The 16,757-nt window shown below is 36.7% G+C and overlaps 1 protein-coding gene across 1 annotated transcript in view; it reads right to left on the bottom strand.

Annotated features, from left to right (window-relative positions):
• Nucleotides 1–16,757, bottom strand: part of LOC120300283 — a 151,656-nt gene that overhangs the window by 112,339 nt on the left and 22,560 nt on the right. The window contains exons 6-7 of the mRNA XM_039326101.1: nt 15,908–16,018; nt 12,728–15,187 (exon numbers count right to left, since the gene is read on the bottom strand). Of these exons, the coding sequence (XP_039182035.1) occupies nt 12,728–15,187; nt 15,908–16,018 (2,571 nt within the window). The remainder of the gene's footprint in view (nt 1–12,727; nt 15,188–15,907; nt 16,019–16,757) is intronic.

The raw sequence follows: 16,757 nt of genomic DNA, 5'->3' as shown, positions 1-16,757 counted from the left end.
ATCATGTCAAGAGAAAAAACCATATTCTGCAATTGTAGTGTTATCAATCGTTTTAACGTTGAAAGTGACCATAGAATGGTATGAGCTAAAATGAAGAAAGACTATCAAAAAGAGCATATGAAAATGATAAAGATGTCATGAAAAACACAAATAAAGAGTCATAAGCTGTTAGAGGAGAACAGCGATTTTGAGATTAATCTATCAAATCGTTTTGCTTTATTACAAGATTTGGAAGAGATGAATATTACAGACCAAAATGAACAAATAGTCAAAAATATCCTTGAATCTGCTACATTTATAGCATCACCAGAAAAACACTTTGTACAGTCAAAAATCTCTGATGAAACTATTGATTTAATAAAAAAATGATGGACAATGAAGAATACTGGAAGCTTCACTGATAAACTAGAATACGTTGAACTTTGCAGGGCTATAAGAAAACATATCCAACAAGTCTAATGTGAAGCTTGTGATGCTTCCAAGAAAAAAAAATACCCGATGCATGGAAAAATGCTGAAATGATTCTTATACACAAGAAAGGCGCCCAAGATGATTTAAAGAACTATTGCCCAATTAGCCTTCTTTCAGTCATCTACAAGGATTCACCAAGATAATAGCAAAAAGAATATTGAGAACATTAAATGATGCACATCCAGATTGTTCAGCAAGTCATTGAAATGCACAAAGAGTACACCATGCATCTGTGCATGGCTTGCAATCAATAGACAATGGCTAAAATGATGATGATGAGGAGGATATTTATTAGACATGTCAATTCACTATTATACTTTCTTAATCTCTTGAATGTCTAAGTATAACATAGCAATTGCTTATAAACAAAAGTTATAGGCTTACTTTTTGAATGGGTATTATCCATTCAAAATAACAATAAATACATACATGCATAAGTCTAAAGTATATACTCTACATTCCAAGAATTTTGCCTTGTTATTATCCCATTTATCCCATATTATTTATTAATATAATCATTTTTGAGCTGGTCTGCTATCATGGCAAAACACTCATTTCTATAATGTTAAGATTATCAAAGAACTTGAAGTATTGTTTAAACAAATTTGTTGACTCCTTAAACTTAGCCTATTGTGGCTGTGCCCTCAAAGAAATGAAAAGGCAAGTTATATGCAGAGCATTATGAAAACATTATCTTTCTGTTTTTCAGACCTCCTCATATAATTATGATTTAAATCCCAAAATCAATGTTTCATAATTAAAGTGCCAACTATTTGGTAGCACCAAGCCCATCTTGACTGAACTAGAAAATTAAGCGAAATTGGTCCTGGTCAATACTTGAATGGGGGATCTAACTGAGAAATCTAGGGTTATAGTTTACACTGAAAATTTGAAAAATAGCCCAGAAAAATACGATAATAATACTTCTGACTCCATCATAAATATAAAACACCATAAATAAGTGAATTTAAGTCATCAGGAGTTGAATAGGATCCAGTGACACAATTCTTTTGTAGAAAAAAATGTAAAATGTAAATGATTTGCAAACTCTAATAATGAAAATCAAGGAGCATAGTGAAAAAATGGAACTACAATTAAATTTAAAAAATACCAAACTAGTTACAACAGGCACAGCAATCAGTCTTAACACGGACAGAGATGATATTGATATGGTGAATAGCTTCAGCTTTTCTGGATTAATAGTTGCAAGGAGCCATCAGAAGAAATATGCCGCAGACTCCCACTTGGCAGAGTAGCAATGAAGGCCCTAAAAAAGATTATTATATGCCAAATTGTGTCTTTATCTTCAAAGATCAGAGTTGTGTAAGGCAATGGTTTTTCCTGTGACAAACTATGGATGAGAAAGTAAGACTTTGAAGTAGGATATGCGTTTAAACTTTAGTATTGCAGAAGACTCTTGAGAATATCATTGATAGCCAAGAAAACCAACAAATAGATCTTTAAACAAATCAACCCAGAGTTCTCATTCAAAGAACAAATGACGAGGTTCAAATGATCATGCTCTGAACACATTATGCTAACATCTAGCTATCTAAAGAAATCTACAATACTGGACAGAAGGAAGAAAATAGAAGAAGAGGATTATCAGCAGCTAGGCGAATGGACTCTTTACAACAACAATACTGAGTACACCATTGGAAGAACTAAAGGACCATGTTGCGGTCAGTCATAATGGAGAAAATTGATATATGGCGTTGCTAAGAGCTGGTGTTGACTTGATGGCCCATAATCCATCAAAAGCTACTGCTGCTTTAGTATTTCTGCAGCTATATAAAATATCAAGATGCTTCAGAAATTCAATCTTGTTATTCTTAAAACTGTCTTTTAGAAAGTATTGGTACTGTTATTATTTGGACATTTAACAGTTATGTAGTAACTTTAAAAAAAGGGTCTGACAACATAATTACATTCAGTAATTAATTGAAAACAATACTTCCATTGGTAGAGCCTAGAACTGCATTTGTTTTTTTTGGAACAGCTTTACAGGCATTTCACAAAAAGCCACTATTCTATGATATTTTTTCACTTACACATTACAGTCACTTTTTTCACATTACAAGGCACTCTTCCACTGCATACTCGTAGATTTGATTTTTCCTAAATAAGTAACTTTCAAACTTAGTTTTCATTAACTTTCATTCTGTTATTTTCACCACATTTCTATAAATTATCAAGACCATATTGAACTTTATTTCTGCCTGCTGAGTAGTTATTATTCTATCCAATATTGCATTGTCTGCACATCTGATAGGCTGCCTCTTCATTCAAACCATTAATAAAAATGTTAAAAAGCACATGACCCAATATGATTTTTTAACCACCAACTCAAATATCTTAATCAACTTTAATAATATACGATGTTGAGCATTCTCCATATAGAACTTTTAAGCCTACTATGTATCTACTTATCATAGTATGAGATGTAGTGCTTTGCTAACTCTTGTTTTGATATCAATATTATTATATCTGCAGCATTCTGGCAAGTCTTAATAAATCTCTGCTGACTTCTACTCATTACTGCACTGTTTTGAAGTTTACAGAGTGACCTCTCTAGAACCTTCCCTGTTATTGATGTAAGCCTGACTTTGGCATAGTTTAGAAGTATAACTAGAAAATGTACTATGCTCTGAAGGTGAACTTGGCTCACAATTCCACAGAGTATTAGGGAAATGAAAGTTGGCCTTTGCTTTACATTGGTATTTCCACATTTTCAACTATCCCACTCTCTTACTCATATTAAATACTGTTGCAGTTTTGTAACATTAAGAAAGCATACAGAAACATTAAGCAAACTTACCTTTGTCTGTGTTATGCTTTGTACCAAACCTGATATACTATTTGAGCAGAATGAGTTAAATGGACAAATAAACAGGCAAAAAGCTGTATATATTTATGATTGTTGTTACTAAGCTAAGTTAATGTTATTTAATGAAGAGTCTTTGATAGGTTTTTAAAAGACCAAAGATTCAGCATAGCATTAGAATGGAACAGGTAAATTGCTCTTTTACTCACCTTTAATCAAAGAGTAAAAGAAATCTGAAATTCAATAAATATCCAAAGAAAATAGGATTTTGCAGATATTTACAATATATTTTTCCAACCCTCATTTATCCATTCTCTTACGCGTGATCCACTTAAATGTTTTTTAGATGGTGTAATAATAAAGCAACAATTATTTCTTGAAAACATGCCGCCTTAAAGCAATCAAACCTCTTGTCTGAAGGCATACATTATGAAGAACATCACTTCCGATGTAATATGCAGATATCTTGCAGTCTTTTTTTTTAAAAAAAAAAACATTATAACACAAGACAATAAGCCAGTGAAAGTGTGCTATAGGATTCAATATTAAATGTGCTGTATGTTAAATGAGATTCATTATTGCACAATCTATTGAGATAGACAAATATCTAAAACATATAGATTTATACAACTAAAAGTGTTGGAAAAAATATAATTAACTTCCAATGAAACATATATAGATAGCATTGTGTTATGAGAAAGAGTAAGAAGTTTACCTTTCTATTTTATCTCACCTCACAAGGTAAATTGTTTCCTCCAACTTCTGCAAAAGATATACCAAATTTTTCATCACAAAGAATATTTTCAGCAATATGAATATTTGGTGTCAACACAGCAAACTCATTCTTTCTGGTTTCAGAGGAAAGGCAAAGTTGGTAGGAATAAGGCAATGTCCCTTCTTCAAAATTTGAAGGAAACATTGCACCAGTCTTGGTATGTGGGACTGGACCAAAACATTGTAGGAATCTAGGATTCCCTGATTGTCGGAGTTTCATCACAAGAGCCAGAATCACTGTGAAGAGGAATAAGAATGAAATCACAGCTATGGTCAATACCAAATAGAATTGTAGGTCAGACTGATACTCTGAATTGCTCGACTGGTTTTTCATTTTTGGAAGGGCTTCTTGGAAGTTCTCAGCAAACACCAAGTTCAGAATGACAGAGGCTGAGAGAGGGGGCTGCCCATTGTCCTTCACCACAATTACAAGTTTCTGTTTAACTGCATCCTTGTCTAGAAAAGTTCTTGCTGTCCTGATCTCACCCGTATGGGAGCCAACAGTGAAGAGGGCCGGCTCTGTGGCTTGCATCAGCTGGTAGGAGAGCCAGGCGTTGTGTCCAGAATCAGCATCCACGGCCACCACTTTTGTTACCAGATAATCTGCCTCGGCTGAACGAGGGACCATCTCAAAGAGGGCAGAGTCCTTGGAGTCTGGTGAAGGGGACAGGATTTGAGGGCTGTTATCATTCCAATCCAGGATAAACACCCTGACTGTGACGTTGCTGCTGAGAGAGGGACTCCCGCCATCTTGGGCCTTCACCTGCAGCTGGAATTCCCTGAACTGCTCATAGTCAAAGGATCGCTGGGCGTAGATGGCGCCAGTCTCAGGATGAATGGAGATATAGGAGGAGATGGGAAGTTCTTCTATGTTGCTGGTTAAGATTGAATATGTGATGTGTGAGTTTTGATCCACATCCGGATCAAAGGCTTGGATCTGGAAGATGGAGGCACCAGAAGGATTGTTCTCTTGCACATAGATGCTGTAGGATGCTTTGTCAAAAGTGGGGGCATTGTCATTGATATCAGAGATCTGCAGCAAGATGGGTTTTTGTGTGCTCAATGGGGGGGTTCCTTTGTCAATTGCTGTGATTGTAATATTATACTGAGATGCTTTTTCTCTATCCAGGAGTCTGTCTGTCTGGAGTGTGTAGTAATTGTTGGATGATGGAAGAATCTTAAATGGCAAATCATCTTGTAAATAACTAGTTATCTTTCCATTATCACCAGCATCTTTATCTTTAACATTTATAAGAGCAATTAAAGTTCCAGACCTAGAATTTTCAGGAAGTGGGGTAAATAAGGAAACCACTGTTATCTCAGGGTAATTGTCATTCTCATCTACAATTTGTATTTGTACTTTACAGTGTGTTACTAATCCTCCACCATCTTTTGCTGCCACTGTCATAATATATTCTTTGGTTTCTTCAAAATCTAATGTTTTAATGAGAGTAATTATCCCTTTGGTTGGATCCATACTAAATTTTTCTCGGGCATTTGTTGGTATGTTGCTGAAATGATACCTGATTTGAGCATTTATGCCTTCATCATCATCAGAGGCAGAAGTATGGAGCACAGTGGTTCCAATAGGAGCATTTTCTGTCAGACTAACTCTATAAATCTCTTGAATAAAAATGGGGGGATTGTCATTGGCATCAGTAATGTTTATTAATATTTGCACTGTAGAACTTTTTCTAGGTTCACCTCCATCTATTGCTGTAAGAACCAAATATATAGATTCTTGACTTTCACGATCTAAAGGTTTCTGCAGAACTAAATCTGCAAATTTATTTCCATCTTGACTCTCTTCTACTTCCAAAATGAAATATGGATTGGAATTGAGCTGGTAATTCTGTAAAGAATTTATTCCAATATCGGCATCTTCAGCTTTTCCAAGAAGAAACCTGGTGCCTGGCAAAGTAGCTTCACTTGTTTCCAAGTTGATATTGCCATTAAGGAACTGTGGGGCATTATCATTAATATCTTGAATTTTTACAGTTATGTGGAAAATATTCAGAGGGTTTTCAATCACTATTTCAAAATTAACCAAGCAAAGTAGAATTTTACCACATATTTGTTCTCGGTCTATCCTTTCATTTATATAGAAATTTCCATTTTCTGTATTGATTCCAAAATATTTCATATCATCCATTGAGGCTGCATGCACATGGCATTTTGCCAGTTCTTTGTTACTCAGCCCCAGATCCTTAGCAAGATTTCCCACAATAGAACCTTTTGTCATTTCCTCAGGTATTGTATAATGAATCTGCTCGGAAGCAGCCCAATAAGGGAATGATAATTGCAAGAGAAGTAATACTTGCCTTCTGTATGCTCCTCCATTATTTTGCTTTCTTTCCATCTTGACCTCTCTCCACTACCTTGTTTGCTTCCTTTCAGATCAGATCAATTTTTCATCAGGAGGCAAGAACATTCCTTAAAAACGAACAATCTCATTTTTGTTGAAGAAATCTCATGCAGTTTCTTTTTTGGCAGCTTCAGTATCCTCTCTTTTCTCTCCCTCTTTTCTGTTTCCCCATCCACATAGTACTGGTGAAATAATCTTAAGTCAGAAGTCAATTTCCACTAGTGTGTGCTGATGAGGTTGGTCAACAGCGGCACTGTGAGGCTCAGAAAGTGAACTGCAAGGAATAGTTCTTTTCTGCTTCTGACCAAACACAGTGTGAATATCATTATACTGCAGACTGCTTCTTAAGCATTATATTTATAGTGGACTTGAGTGGATATTTAAAACATTGTGATTATAATTTTGGAGTCAGTGCTTCTTTCCTTTTGCCCCAGTCAACAGTGTTCAAGATAATTTCTTGCATTGTTTTTATAATCTTGGGGAAAACATAGTTATCTAAGTTATACTCAAAAGAGCTTTATGGATGTGATATCAAGTTTGGTGTAGTAGTTAAGGCACCAGGCTAGAAATTGTGAGGCCATGAAAGGTACAAATCCAGTTGAGTAATCTTGGGCCAGTCATTTTCTCTCAGCCTTAGAAAGGAGGCAATTTCAAGACACTTCCCAAAAAATCTTGCCAAGAAAATTTTTGTCCAGGAGCCTAACTCAAAGGCACACTCATCCTCACATATTCAGGGCCCTGAGGGGGGTGAACCGTGAGGACATTTACATATGTTTTTCTATCAGATATCTTTGAAGTCTTGCTCTTGGACTGCACTCACCTACTTGAGGAAAATTAGACCTTTTTTTTCACTTTGTCTTGCATATCTTGGAAAGTTCAACAGTAGTTGCTGAAGCCAAATTGCAGGGGGATACTGGTCACAAAGTACAGACTTGTGAAGCCAAGTCAATAACATATAGAAGGAGATCTTGGTGTCCTAGTGGAGCATTACCTAAGTATAAGGCAGCAGTGTGTTGCAACTGCCAAAAAAGCCAATGCGGTCCTAGGATGTGTCAACAGAGGGATAGTATCTAGATCACAAGAAATGATAGAAACCCTTTGTACTGCACTAGTGAGGCCACCCTTGGAATACTGCATACAGTTCTGGTCACCATGATAGAAAAGAAGATGTTGAGACCCTAGAAAGTATGCAAAGAAGAGCAACAGAGATGATAAGGATTCTAGAGGCTAAATTGTATGAACAGTGGTTAAGGGAATTAGGTATGTCTAACCTAATGAAGAAAAGGATTAGGAATCACATGAAATTTGTCTTCGGGTACTTGAGGTATTGTCATAGGGAGTAGGGGGTTGACTTATTCTCTTAGTAACCATTGGAAGATTATTAAAGAAAGATGCAACCTAGAACTAAGGAGAAATTTCCTGACAGAACAATTAATCAGTGGAATGGCTTGCCTCCAGAATTTATGGGTGCTCCATTACTGGAGGTTTTCAAGAAGAGACAATTGTTTGCCCAGAATGGGTCTCCTACTCAAGCAGGGGGTTGGACTAGACGATCTCCAAGGTCCCTTCCAATCTTGTTTTTTTATGTTCTGTATTTATGTTCTAGAATGAAAACTTGACACAAGAAGTGAGTGGAATAAATGTGATTATACTGAAGTGTTATTATTCCTTTATAGTGCAATTAAAAATAGAAGAAACAGCTGCTTAAATTTGATTTAACTTTATTATTAAACATCACCCAGAATAATCCCTGAAACTTTCTCTGTTTCTCTATGCCTGTCATTAACCTTAAGGTCTTCATGCTGCCTGGTTGTGCCACCATCAACACAGACTAGCAACCAGTTTCGGATGGCAGGATGAATCACAGTCACTGAACCCACCTGCCAGCCACCACAAATATAACCTCCTGTCACTTTATTCTACTTTCAAACTAGTGTTTTCTGGTTCTGTTGCCTTAGTTATTGCCTGTTGTGCTCCACTTTTTTCAAGACCATCCCTGCACTGAGGTAATTTCACAGAAGCACCTCCCTGCATTTTTTTTTTCCTGAATAACATCTCTTACATGATTTTGTTACACCAAAATTGTTTATTGTCTTTGCTTTGTATGCAGAACTTTAGAATAAAATAGAACTGGAAAGGACCTTGGAGGTCTTCTAGTCCAACCCCCTGCTCAAGCAGGAGAACCTATATCATCTCAGACAAGTGGCTGTCCAGTCTCTTCTTAAAAACCTCCAGTGATAGAACGCCCACGATTTCTGAAGGCAGGTTGTTCCACTGGTTAATTGTCCTCACTGTCAGGAAGTTTCTCCTTAATTCCAGGTTGCTTCTCTCTTTGATCAGTTTCCAACCATTGTTTCTTGTCCTTTCATCTGGTGCTTTGGAGAATAACGTGACCTCCTCTTCTTTGTGGCAGCCCCTCAAATATTGGAACACTGCTATCATGTCTCCCCTTTAGACTAGCCAAACCCAAGTCTTGCAGCCGTTCTTCGTATGTTTTAGTCTCCAGGCCTTTGATTCATTGTTATAACTGAGTATATATAACTGAGAAAAGATAAAATGGTACAGTGGTGAATTTACTAAAATAAAACCCTCTTCTATATAAGACCTGTCCCAAAGAAAGTGATTGGGTGAGTGGGAACAACAGCAGAGCACTGTCCAATGGGAGGACTTTGAAAGCTGCTGCCCAGGCATTTCAGACACAACAGGATTGTCTGAAGCTGATTGAAAGTCAAGTTAACCTGAGCACAAAATAGGAGCAACTGAATGAAATTATGTCAATATGCCCTGTGTCTTTGTGTCTCTGCAAAGTAGATTTCTGTTTTTAAAAATGTTTAAATTGCAATGATACAAAGACTTGTTACTGCTTTGCTGTATATAGGTGAGAGAAGGAACCTAATCTTTTCCATGCATCTTTTTATAATTCACATATAACTATGCAGTTTTTCGAATGAAAAGAAGGCATCCATCTACAATGGAAGTGTTTTTTTTAACAGCAACTTTGCAGTGATAGGCAAGGTATGTTTGAAATTTTTTCTTTGGAAAAGGATTGGTAGGAAGATGCTTTTGGTTTTTGTTCTTGCAAAGTCAGAAACCACCTGCCATTCAAAAGTGATAGGTATTGCAGGTACAAAGCAGCAGTCAGCTCCTCTCCAATGCTTTTAGCTGCATTCTAGATCAGTGTTTCCCGATCTCAACAACTTTAGGGTGTTGTCTTGCTGGGGAATTATAGGAATTGATGTCCAAGCATCTTGTAGTTGCTCAGGAAATACTTGTCTATCTAGACCACAGCTGATTGCTGGTGACAGTATATAGAGCTTTGGGACAGATGTTCCCTCTTAGGTTGGTAGAATGAGGCCTTTTTGCCCTCTCTATACTGTCCAAACAACCCAGAATACTATGTTTTCTACTGGCTTTGTAGAAAATGCAAGATGCCTGAAGAAACAGGCTCCATGTAGTTTTAGAAAGGGAGAAAGACTACAGGCTGCTGCTGAGTCTCCAGGGGTATCAATATCTTCAGTGGAGCAAACCCCAAACCAACATTTTCAGGGAATATACGTAAAGAATTGATATGCAGAATCTTTTGAGGCCTAGTTGCATTCATCAGTTTGCAAGCATGTTTGACATAGTATAAAGGCTGAATTTCCTAAACTTGCCTAACTACTGTACAAACATGCTCTGGCAACAGCTTGTTCCAACTGTGTCCCAGACCACAAGTAAATCAAACTTGTAGATAGCAATACCAGTGTTAAGATACCAGTAGAATATTGAAGTTGGATGTTAAAGTAATTCTTCCCTTAGTCCTATCCTATCCAAGAGGAAAATCAAAACCTACAGAATATTTTTATTTCCCATTGCCTTGGAGGAAAATCAGGTGATTAGTCAGTTCTGTCTATGCATTTCTTTGTCTAGCATAATGTGTAAAATAGACAATACAAAAGTAATCCAGCAATTTTGTATCTATAATACTAGATTTTAGTAGCCTTAAATGTGTTTATACCATGAACTTAATCTGTACAGTAAATTAAAAATTACAAGCAGGTCTGGATTTTATGTAAAATAACAGAAGAAAATCTATACAGTTAAAAGTATCAATAAAGAACTATAATTCTAAAATCTACCAGCTGATGTAAAATTTACTAACTTGTTTAATTAGCTTAAAATAACCAAACTAACTTGAACTCTTGAGATACTGGGATGGTAACTAATCCAGTTAAAAGTGTGTTAGTAAACATAACTTACAATGATAATATTACAATAATAACATTAAGTACTGAGATTAAATTATAAATATAGGATATTTCTAGCTCAATTAACACTTACTATATATTAATTCTGGTCGTATTTTATATGCTGTTGCAAAGAATTTGTCTACATTAGTAGTAATAGTCTATTATTCAAAACTAATAAATTAATATAGTATGGATTTGTATGGCCTGGTACCCTTAGGAGTAATGAGGTCAATGAATGAGATATAGATATCTCTTTAGTATGTGCAATGGGGAAGTATATATTCCGTAGTTTCTACTTGGCCGTCACCATGTGGACACAAATGATCAAGTTATTACAGTGACTCAATAGAAGCAGGATATAACTTGTAATGGAAACAGCAAATTTCAAACCAGCTTTCTGTAGATTCAAAGATACAAGAGAGGACTCTGGCTTAGCAGTGAGAAAAGACCATCTGGTTCATAAATATGGGCAATTAATAGGCAAGTACTGAATAGCACATCCTTGATTGTTTCATTCAAGGTTGTATTGGTATAAACAGGGAGGCGTGAGCATAGGTTTCTAATGTCTTGACTAAGTGGAATATATCTGTCAGCTTAAAAAGCAGTTCAATTAAGTAGTGATATAGCCTGCAATATGTTTACGTTCCATTTTCACATACTGTATATAAATTTGTCTTTTGGGAAAGAAATACCAGAATAGTATTTTTCTCATTTCAACTGTGATATTGCTTCAAGGTATGTCCATGAGAAAGTGATATAAATTATATTAAATAAAAAAGAATATTGCAAAAATGATTACATTTCTAGCAATTGCAGCAAATACAAGACACAAAGAAGTTTTATTTGAAATAAAGCTACCAGTTGAAAAAGGGAATAACTATGATTTTATTATGTTTTAGCATGCAACATAAATGATCAAATTCCATTCATTATGGTTGCAATTTGTACTTTGTTGCTATATGCAGGTCTGGGGCTTATTAGACTTCTTTGGCTGTAGAAGTAATTTGTTACTTCACGGGAATTAAATAGTGAATTGGTGGCGCATGTTATTGGCATTTTTCTGTTTTTCCTTTTTAACTTTAAATTGTAAGTGGCTTTCACAACTTCATCAGGAAATGTATTATAAATTAGGAAGTAAGGATAAAAGAGAATTGCTTTTTAAAAGTTGTGTTTTGCGCTCTTATATACCATTTGAAAGTGAGAGTAGATTTTTAGGAACAGCTCTAATTGGCTTTTTCACAGCTTAATTTACAATAGTACTCCTTCCACAATGGTCAAAATAATTAGTTCATACTTCAAATGTAACCGTGGTACATTAATTTGTTCAGTGCAGAGATGATTTGAGACAGGCAATAACCTGGTCTGTGCATTTGATAAAATGTAAAACCATACTTATATGCTTCTTTTTAGTAAAAAAAAGTTCATAACTAAATAGCGACATATGCTGTTGGTCCACATTATATCTACTAAATAATTTATGTGTACTGATCGGAATGCCTGAAATGTTTTCTGCAAATGACTACAGTACTGCTATTATTGCAGCAACAGCTACTGGAGAAGCATAACATATCTATCACTCATTATTCATATGTGAATGTTATTTTTTCTCATTGAATTTGCTATTTTATTCAAGGTACTCACATGTTATTTGAACTTTCCTTTCACTAAACTTGAAACTTCTATTAAAAAACCCTCAAAACTATGGTGATTTGAGTTTCACATAAAAATTTCACATAAAAGTTGACTTTCTTAACTATCTTATACATACATGCACACAAGTATACATACAAAGTAGCAAATGATATATTTTCGATTGGAAGGATACTATGCTTGCTCCAAAGTCTAATTCTGAAATAACATTCATTTATGAAAGGCATGCTAGAAACTATTACTGTACAACTGTAGAGGTTCTTCTGTACAATAACCAATGAGGAAACAACAGGTGAAGGAACTGATAGTATAAAATAAAAAGTATATACAAAATCATAGAATCAAACATTTATTGAGAATCTTTTAAAGGACAGTTAGACTACAAAGTCAGTACTAATAAAAAAAAAAACTCACCAAATTAGTTTGTTCCATCTCAGAATTTGGGATATTGCTTGCATTGCTTGCCAAAAGCACATCATATTTTTGGTTGCATGAAATATATTCATCAGTTTGAACTTTGGGAGTTGGAAAAGTAATTTCATGTATCTTGGATTCAGAGGATAAGCAGAGCTGATAGGAATAAGGAATAGTTCCTTCCTCATAATTTGGTGGGAATATAATGGCATTGCTTGAATGGGGAATGGGAGCAAAGCATGGAAGAAACTTCAGATTCCCCGACTGTCGGAGTTTCATCATAATGACTAGAGTTACAGTCAAGAGGAACAAAAAGGAGATCAAAGTTAAGGCCAGCACGAGGTAGAACTGGAGCTCAGGCTGTTGCTCTAAATCGGTGGTTTGGTTATTTATTTCTGGCAGTGCCTCTTGGAAGTTTTCAGCAAAAATCAGATTGAGACTGACTGTAGCAGACAGAGGGGGCTGCCCATTATCCTTCACTAAGACCACCAGCTTCTGCTTCAGGGCATCCCTTTCCAGAAACGTCCGCAGTGTCCTGATTTCACCAGTGTGGGCACCAATGGTGAAGAGCCCCGGCTCAGTGGCTTGCAGTAGATGATAGGAGAGCCAGGCATTGTGCCCAGAGTCGGCGTCCACAGCCACCACCTTTGTAACTAGGTACCCCATCTCTGCCGAGCGAGGCACCATCTCAAAGGAGGCCGAGCCCTCTGCTCCTGGAGAAGGATACAGAATTTGGGGGCTTTGGTCATTTTGGTCCAGGATGAACACCTTCAGTGTGGCATTGCTGCTGAGAGGAGGGGAGCCGCCATCTTCAGCCTTCACCTGTACCTCAAACTCTCTGAGTTGCTCATAGTCAAAAGACCTCTGAGAATAGAGGGTGCCACTTTCTGAGTTAATGGAGAGGTAAGACGGGAGAGGTAGCGCCTCTATTTTGCTAGTGAGGATAGAGAAGGTGATCCTAGCGTTGCGACCAAGATCAGGGTCTACAGCTTTGATCCTGAAGATGGAGGAGCTAGCAGGATTGTTCTCTGCCACGTAGACAGCATATGAGGATTTCTCAAAGGCAGGGGCATTATCGTTGATATCTGAAATCTCCAGTGAGATGGTTTTCTGTGTAGAAAGAGGGGGCGTACCGTTGTCTGTGGCTGTGATTGTAAGATTGTACCCTGGGATGCTTTCTCTGTCTAGGAGACCATTTGTCAGCAGCTTATAATAGTTATTAGCTGCTGATACTATTTTGAATGGGGAAGCATTCTCTAAATGGCAATTGACCTCCCCATTATCCCCCGAATCTCTATCATTTGTATTGATGAGGGCTACCAATGTTCCTATTGGAGAGTTTTCAGGAATTTCTCTGGATGAGGAGGCGAGAATCACTTCTGGGGCATTGTCATTTACATCTAATAGCGTTATTTCAACGTTACAGTGTGATACTAATCCACCTCCATCCCTTGCTTCTACTGCTATGGTATACTTCTCTGTTTCCTCAAAATCTAGCTCTTCATGAATTGATATAAATCCCTGTTCTGAATCCAAGTCAAATTTCCGATGAGCATAATCAGCAATATTTCTATAGAAATAGTTGATTTGGCCATAGGAACCTTCATCCTTGTCCATGGCTTTGACTTGTATTACAGTAGATCCCTTTGGAGCATTCTCTTTGAGGCTGGCCATATAGAATTCTTGACTGAAGATGGGTGGGTTGTCATTGGCATCAATGACCCTAATCCATATTTTGACTGTTCCAGTTTTTGTTGGATTACCACCATCAACAGATGTAAGTGTTAAATTAATACTGCTTTCACTTTCACGATCTAACTGTTTCTTTAGCACTAATTTTGGATATTGTTTTCGATTTTCCACCTGTCTAAATTCAAGTATGAAATTCTCATTAATGCTTAGATGATAGTCCTGGAGGGAATTTGTTCCAATATCAGGATCTTCTGCTTGTTCAAGAAGAAATGTGGCTCCTGGTAAAGAGGATTCAATTATCTCTAACTTGATATCACCATTTAAGAAATGTGGTGCATTATCATTGATATCCTGGATCTCTACTGTTATATAAAATATGTCCATGGGGTTTGCACTCACCACTTCAAAACTGATGGGGCAGACTGCAGTTTCCCCACAGATTTCCTCTCGGTCAATCCTGTCTTTTACATACAGATTCCCATTTTCAGCATTAATGGAGAAGTATTGCTTTTTGCCCAAAGAGAGGATATGCAGGTTGCGATTTCCCACTTCTGCAGGACTCAGCTTCAGATCCTTGGCAAGATTCCCCACGACGGAACCCTTTCCCATTTCCTCTGGAATTGAATAGCGAACGTGCTCCGAGGCAGTCTGGCAGACGAAAGACAATAAGAAGAGGAGACGTACTTGCCTTTTTACAGAGCTGCTCTTTGCTTTGCTCCTGCCGTCCATCCCACCTGCGGTGAAAAGTGCTTTGTGCGATCCAGTAAGCTGAGGAGTTTAAATTCCCATTGGGAAGAAAGCACCAAGAGGGTCCTGGGATTCTCCTGAGTTTTATCTGCCTTGCAGTGGTTTTCTTTTCTCTGCCATGGTGTTTGAGGGTCCCTCAGTCCTGCTCTTTGACTGCTCTGCACTCGGTGAGTGGATAGTCAGAAGGCAGGAAGCCCATTAGATTGCCAGCTCCTTTCTGGGAACTATGTTGGCCAACAGCGGCACTCTGAGTCTCCGATGCAGAACTGCAAGAAGCATCTTAAAGAAATAACTTCACTTTTTTCTATTTTGCTGATGATTTTATATGGTTAGGAAGGACTGACTGCTTCTATAGATTGCTAAGTAATATCTGTTTCTTGTGTCCTTTTTCAATATTAGAAGCAATAATTTATTTATCTGATAGAAAATTTCTGAAATCAAAAATTATGCACAATTCTTTTTAGTAGCACTGGTAATTTTTTGTCAATCAATAATTGGGAGAACCCTTTATTAGTATGTTCCACTGACAGAAAAGCAAAGTGTTTTCAAGTTTCTGAATGCTCTAAAGGGAGCAAGAAGTGATACAGTCCCAATCCACATTGTGTTGTAAGCCATACAGAGTCGCTTAGCTAATAAGATGGGCGGCATTTAAACTAAATCAATCAATCAGTCAGTCAATCAGAGGTCAGATGGTTAAGCAGTTGAATGTCATTCCCTAAAAGGTAGTTACAGACTAAATACAGAGTGACTATTGTGTGTTGATAGTGCCAGATTATGGACACTTTTCAGGGAGAAGATTGTTCTGAAACCGGAAACTATTCTCTTGAATGGCATTTTGTTCTTAAAGTGGAACTGAAAAATAACATAAATATCAGTATATGGAAATCATGTACCTTTTATATGATCTATAATGATTTCATACTTTATAAACTGGTAATAAATGCATAATATACAGAGATTGTAGTTAAGTAATAAGCATGCTGAGAGGTTTTTTAAAAAGATCTTAACAGCCCAGAGTTGCTTGAAGCCAGATGGCATAAAAATATAATTATCATTAATACAATAACAATAATTACCGTTAAAGATAACTGCTGAAAACTAAAATTGATAAGAAAATGCAAGATAGTTTAAAGTGGGTCACAGGCAACAGACACTTAATAATTTCAAATGTTTTTGATAAATTGCAGCTTTTAATATGAGAGAAAAATACTGCATGAAGAATAATTGTGCTAGCTGTATCTAATTCCCATTATTTAATTTTTATAAGAAGCAAGTTTATATTTAATTTAATTTTGCCCTGGCTCTGCTTCCTGTTTGAAGTCTGCCCTGTGAGCCACTTTCCAAAGGCTATAGATGGAGCTTGTCAGAAATGCTAGCACACCTTCGATTGAAGAGATGGGCTTCTGATATTTAATTCTTCATAGGTCATGCTACGAAAAAAGTTTTGTCGCAACTTTAGAAAGAGCACTTACGGTACTGTGAGTGCCATCTGAATTAGGAGAAATTTTGCACAATGTCTTTTAATATCCTGCTGTAGCTTTGTCAGCTATTAATGTAACATTCTCATGGGTGGAGTACTGTATTAAGTTCC

This window comes from Crotalus tigris, unplaced genomic scaffold (genome assembly GCF_016545835.1).
Source record: "Crotalus tigris isolate CLP2741 ecotype Arizona unplaced genomic scaffold, ASM1654583v1 scf7180000024339.11422700, whole genome shotgun sequence".
Classification (NCBI taxonomy): Eukaryota; Metazoa; Chordata; class Lepidosauria; order Squamata; family Viperidae; genus Crotalus; species Crotalus tigris.
The sequence above is the reverse complement of the archived record's forward strand: the minus strand, read 5'-3'. Positions and strand labels throughout refer to the sequence as shown.